Source organism: Elephantulus edwardii, unplaced genomic scaffold (genome assembly GCF_000299155.1).
Source record: "Elephantulus edwardii isolate Elephantulus edwardi_28Jun2011 unplaced genomic scaffold, EleEdw1.0 scaffold00117, whole genome shotgun sequence".
Classification (NCBI taxonomy): Eukaryota; Metazoa; Chordata; class Mammalia; order Macroscelidea; family Macroscelididae; genus Elephantulus; species Elephantulus edwardii.
This window is the reverse complement of record NW_006399867.1, coordinates 7,506,045-7,511,129: the sequence shown is the minus strand read 5'-3', so window position 1 is coordinate 7,511,129 and position 5,085 is coordinate 7,506,045. Positions and strand designations below refer to the sequence as shown.

The 5,085-nt window shown below is 45.4% G+C and overlaps 1 protein-coding gene across 1 annotated transcript in view; it reads right to left on the bottom strand.

Moving 5' to 3' along the window:
* Nucleotides 1–4,728, bottom strand: part of SMG1 (SMG1 phosphatidylinositol 3-kinase-related kinase) — a 117,785-nt gene extending 113,057 nt beyond the window's left edge. The window contains exon 1 of the mRNA XM_006892716.1: nt 4,643–4,728. Coding sequence (XP_006892778.1) covers nt 4,643–4,728 — 86 coding nt within the window. The remainder of the gene's footprint in view (nt 1–4,642) is intronic.
* Between the last annotated feature and the right edge of the window lie 357 nt (nt 4,729–5,085).

Sequence of the window (5,085 nt, the reverse complement as noted above, 5' to 3'; positions counted from 1 at the left end):
GCAGGGGGGGGAAGACCCTCCATGAGGTAGACTGATTCAGTGACTGGGGCAATCGGGATGGGTGTACCGGAGATGGTGTGACTGGCAAAGGACAGAGCAGAGTTTAGGGCTGTTGTACATAGGGTTGCTATGAGTCATAAGCGACTCGACGGCACATAACAACAACAACAACAACAACAACAAAATGAAAATACAAGGGGAAAAAACCAAGACTTTTTTTTTTTCCCCAAGACTTTCATTGGTAGTAATAACTGCTCTTTTTCAAAATGGATCTGGTTGGGGTGTGCGTGCGTGTGAGCTCTCCAAACTGGTCAGTCACTACACTTGTTTCTCCATGTGGAAAAAAAAAATATCAAGCATCCAGAGGCTCCCCAAATTCTTCTCTTGTCAGCTTATGTTTGAGTCAACAGATTGAAATCAGTATTTAAAAGTACTCACTGAATTAATAATTTTTATATACTAGCTGAGAATGCATCCAATAAAAAGGAAGACTATAAACCAGTACTATACAAGTGCTTCATGCTAGCACCGAAGAAGATATTCAGATGGCAAAAAAACCACAATAGCTATTAAAGAGCAAATAATACTGGCAATGAGATATATGTATTCTCTCACCTCAGCAACAGCAAAGTTCAGTACAGCAAACAACAAATGCTGGCAAGGGCATCAAGAGACTAGAACTCTCTTACACTGCTGGTCAGAATGTAAAATGATGCAACCGTTACAGAAAGTAGTTTGACATGTCCTCAGAAAGTTGGAAATAGACATATCATTTGATCCAGCAATTCCATTAATGGTTGTTGTTGTGTACTCTTGGGTTGGAACTGACTCATAGCCGACTCTCTGGTGGGTTTTCAGAGAGAGTAAATCCTGAGAAAGAAGACTGTCCATCCTATTCCTGGTGGATTCAAACCGTGTGCCTTTGGGAAAGCAGCCCCACTTCTTACCACTAGGCCACCAGAGCTCCCCCACTTCTGGTGTATATCTCAAATAAACAAGACTGGTGACATAAACTAACATACATACACTTATGTTTATTGCAACACAATTTACAACAGCAAAGAGCTGGAAACAACCCATGTGTCCATCAACAAACAAAAGTCTAAAAGAAATTATGGTATGGTCACACAATGGATAAATCTTGAGGAAATTATTCTGCACGACATAAATCACAAAAGAACAATTATGATATATGCTGTTATGTGCTGTCCAGTCAGTATCCTCCATAGCTGACCCTCCACTGGATTTTCAGAGGCAGTAAATCACACAAAAGACTGCCCAATCTTTCTCCTATGCTGGTGGATTCAAACCACATGCCTTTGGATTGGAAGTATACCTCCTTACCACTACGCCACTAGAGATCCCTAATGAAATAAAATAAATGATACGAGACCACTTTTATAAACAGCTAAAGGAAGATTTACACAAATTCATTCTTGAATGGTTATCAAGGATGGGAGAGGTAAAATGAATAGATCTATAGAGTGAAGGAAAAGGTGATATATAAAAAGGAATATACACTGTAATTATATTAACCATTGTAATTCATGTTACAAAACAAAATATGAAAGACTGATTGGATTAAAAATCAATGTGCTTTATAAGCTTTCACTCAGCTTTACAAAGTGCTTAATGACAAAGACACGCTGTCAAGAGTGGGCTTGTTCTGTTGCCTTAAGACACTGTTTAGCCACCTGGAACGCTTCCTGTCAGTAAGTGTGACTATCACCTGTGGCTATGATTGACTCAACAGTCATTTCTACCTAATAACTGGCAAACACTAGCAGAAACTGACAAAAACTGTTTTATAACCCTTCCTTAAAAGCCTAAATCAAGAAACACAGTCAAAAATAATCATGAAAGAAACGGAACCAAAAAAGTCAACCATTGTTTCTAAAAATCAAAATAATTCAGATGCACCCTAAAATGTCTACATTTGAAGATGCTCTGGAGAAATAAAAAACAAAGTCTGATCACCTTTACGAGACATGGGGCAGAATTTTTTTTTTTTTTTTTTTACACTCAACCTAACTATTATTTTACCAAATCTGTTATGCTTGGATGGTGAGAGTATGGGGCAGAATTAACGGCAGCTTTTAACTTGTGAACGTGTATGAACGGACAAGCATCTGAGATTTTTTCAGACCAATTTTAAGAAAACAATTACTACAACTTTGTAAATATACCAAGATATGCTATGGGGTGTGTCCATATAGTTCGGGTCCCTCCTCTCCAGCAAAAGAAAATTCTTTTTCAACTTCACACACTTCTGAGGAGCACAGATTGGGGGCAGAGTGTTCAGCTGCTAACTTAAAGGTTAGTAGTTCAAAGTCACTAGTAGTTCTTACGGAGCAAGATGAAGCAGTTTCCTCTAGTTAAGATTTTACAGCCTCAGAAACCCAATGGAGGCTCACCAGGCGGAGTTCAACCAATTCAGTGGGAAAACTTCAGTTCTGACACTGTTACTCCATGTAACCAGGTGCCTGCTGCAGCATCATCTACACAGGTTTTGAGACTTTGCTACACAGCTTCTATTCCATATTCCATTCTACTCTTCCAAAAGGTAAAAAATAATAAAAGCAACTGGGAAAAAAATTATATGGCTGATGTATTCACATTCCCTAACTAGGCCATTCTGTTTCATCCTAACTAGGACTAAATCAGATGACCCTGCCTCATGTCTGCTACTCCATTCATTTAGAAGCATATTTTTTTTCCTTTTCCAAAAGTTCTAGGACTACTTGTGAAGGGTACTTCTGTCCTCTAAAGAGATGGCACGTTCTCTTATATATGATGTAGACAATACTAAAAGTCGGTGAGCTCTGGTGGCCTAGTGGCAAGAAGGTGTACTGCAATCCCAGAGGTGCACGGTTCAAAACCACCAGATGCTCTGCTGGAGAAGGAGGAACAATCTCCTCCTGTACCAGTCAGATCTGATTTGACGGTATACACACACACACACACACACACACATATAAAATAAAATTAAAAAAAAAAATACTAAAAGTCATGGGAAACCCATTGTCAAAGAGCTCTCCATTATCAAACTCAGATTCATTCTGTTAGATGCCAGAAAAGAGAAGGAAGGACACCAGGTCCAAATATTTTCATGCAAGTGCAAAACAGCTACAAATGTCAAATACATACAAAAATATTTAGTCAACTGATTTTTATTTAAAGCACTCTGAAATACTAGATGGTCTGGAGCAAGTCAAAGTGTGGTTTTTCAAACAATTTTTCCCCTTTAGCATATCAACAGGGAACTTTGGTAGTGTATGTAGTCTAAGGGACTAAAGGTCACACTTTTAAAGATGGTTTGAATCCACCAGGTGCTTGGAGAAAGATGGATAATCTCTTGCCTTAAGATTCAGGATCTGAAAATCCACTGGCAGGTCAGCTATGAGTCTTCAGACTGGACAGCAACGAGTTTTAAACATCCCAAATGCTAGACTTAGGTATTAACTTCTAAAGTCACTATTAATCACACACATCAATTCTCAATAGACTTGCCAGGATTTGCCAAGACACATTATAAAATAATGTAAAGTATGCCATCCATTAGCCAAAAACATCATCTCAATTCTTCCGCCAGGTAAAAGGCATTCCAATAAGGTGCACTTCTTCATCTCGCCTTTGTTTTGCCAGTTTCTAAACAATCAGAGAACAAGGGTGCTTCAAAATAGGTACACTCCACGAATCAAGTCCACCTAAAACACCCCACACATTGGTAGAGTCCTCTTCCAGGCATTGACTTAACTCAATTTTAAATAGCGTCTGAGTTATTATAAACACTCAGGCAGCAAAAAGGTAAGAACAAATCAGTCCTAAATTAGGCACAAGTGCCCCATGATTAATCAGAAGAAAACCTGAAAGTCAAATATATCTTTGGGGGGGTAAGGGGTGGTGATGGGTGTAATCAACTCAAAAGGAGTTAAGATCCCAAAGCACCCCTCTTTTGAGATCAAACCCTCCATGAAAGGTCAGCCAGAAATCCACTGGCTGTCCAAATACTGGCTGTCTAAGGGTTCAGTGACAAGATGCTCTTTAGAGCAGCTAAGTGCTCCCCTGCACTTGGGGTGGGGTGACAACTTCCCAGGACCAGGTCGACCCCCCTGGCAGACACATTTCCCATTTGTCATCTCACGTTCCACCAGAGTGAGCGTAGAGCCTGGGCTGCAGTTGTCTGTTCCTAACACTTGAAGGAACACGTGGGGAGAGAGAGGTCAGAGAACATAGCACAGCAGAGGAGGACGTTCACGTGGAGGCGCGAGGAGGGGAGCGCCAACCGGAGGAGGGTCCCGGACTCGAGGAGCCCAACTCCAGAGGCCAACTTGTGGGTGTGCGTGTGCACGTGCGGGTGGGAACCAGCAAGGGTCCCCTAGCACCCCGCCCGCTTTCTTCACCGTCCAGGACCCAGCCCCGGGGCTGAAATGCAGGAGGGGCGGCATTGAGGCCTCGCCGCCCAGCGGCCTTCCTCCCCCGGACCGGGCGGGAGGGGACCCAGGAAGCCGCGCCCGGTTCCCGGGGTGGGGGTGAAGGTGGACGGCCTAGGCCGCGCCTCCCCGCCCCGCAGCCCTAGGCCTCGGCGGCCCGCGGCGGGGTCGGGAGGTCGGGGCGGCGGGCTCGGCGCCGCCTCACCCACCTGGGTTGCCAGTCATTCCAGCTCCGCGGGTACTTGGTGCCGCCGCCGCCGCTGCTCAGCCGAGACCCCGGGGCTCTGCGGCTCATTACCTTCCCCGACACGACATGGCCAAGCGCCGCCGCCCGAAGAAGCGCGAGGAGCCGCCCGAACCGGCCGCTGCCGACACTCCGCTCCGGCCCGGGGTTGAGGAGGAAACCGAGAAAGAGGCGAAGGAAGAGGCGGCGGAGGGCGGGGGAGGCGGACGGCCGTTCCGGGTTCCGCCTGAGCCCGCAGCGCAGGACTAGGAGGCGGGAGCCGCGCGGCGAGGGGGAGGCGGAGGAAGGGGAGGCGACGTCTCTTCCAGAGCCGTGCGCGGCCCGCGACGCCGGGGCCCAGGAGGAGGAGGAGGACAGTGAGGAGGAGGAGGAGGCGGTGGCGGCAGCGCCTCACGCTCACACAGCCAC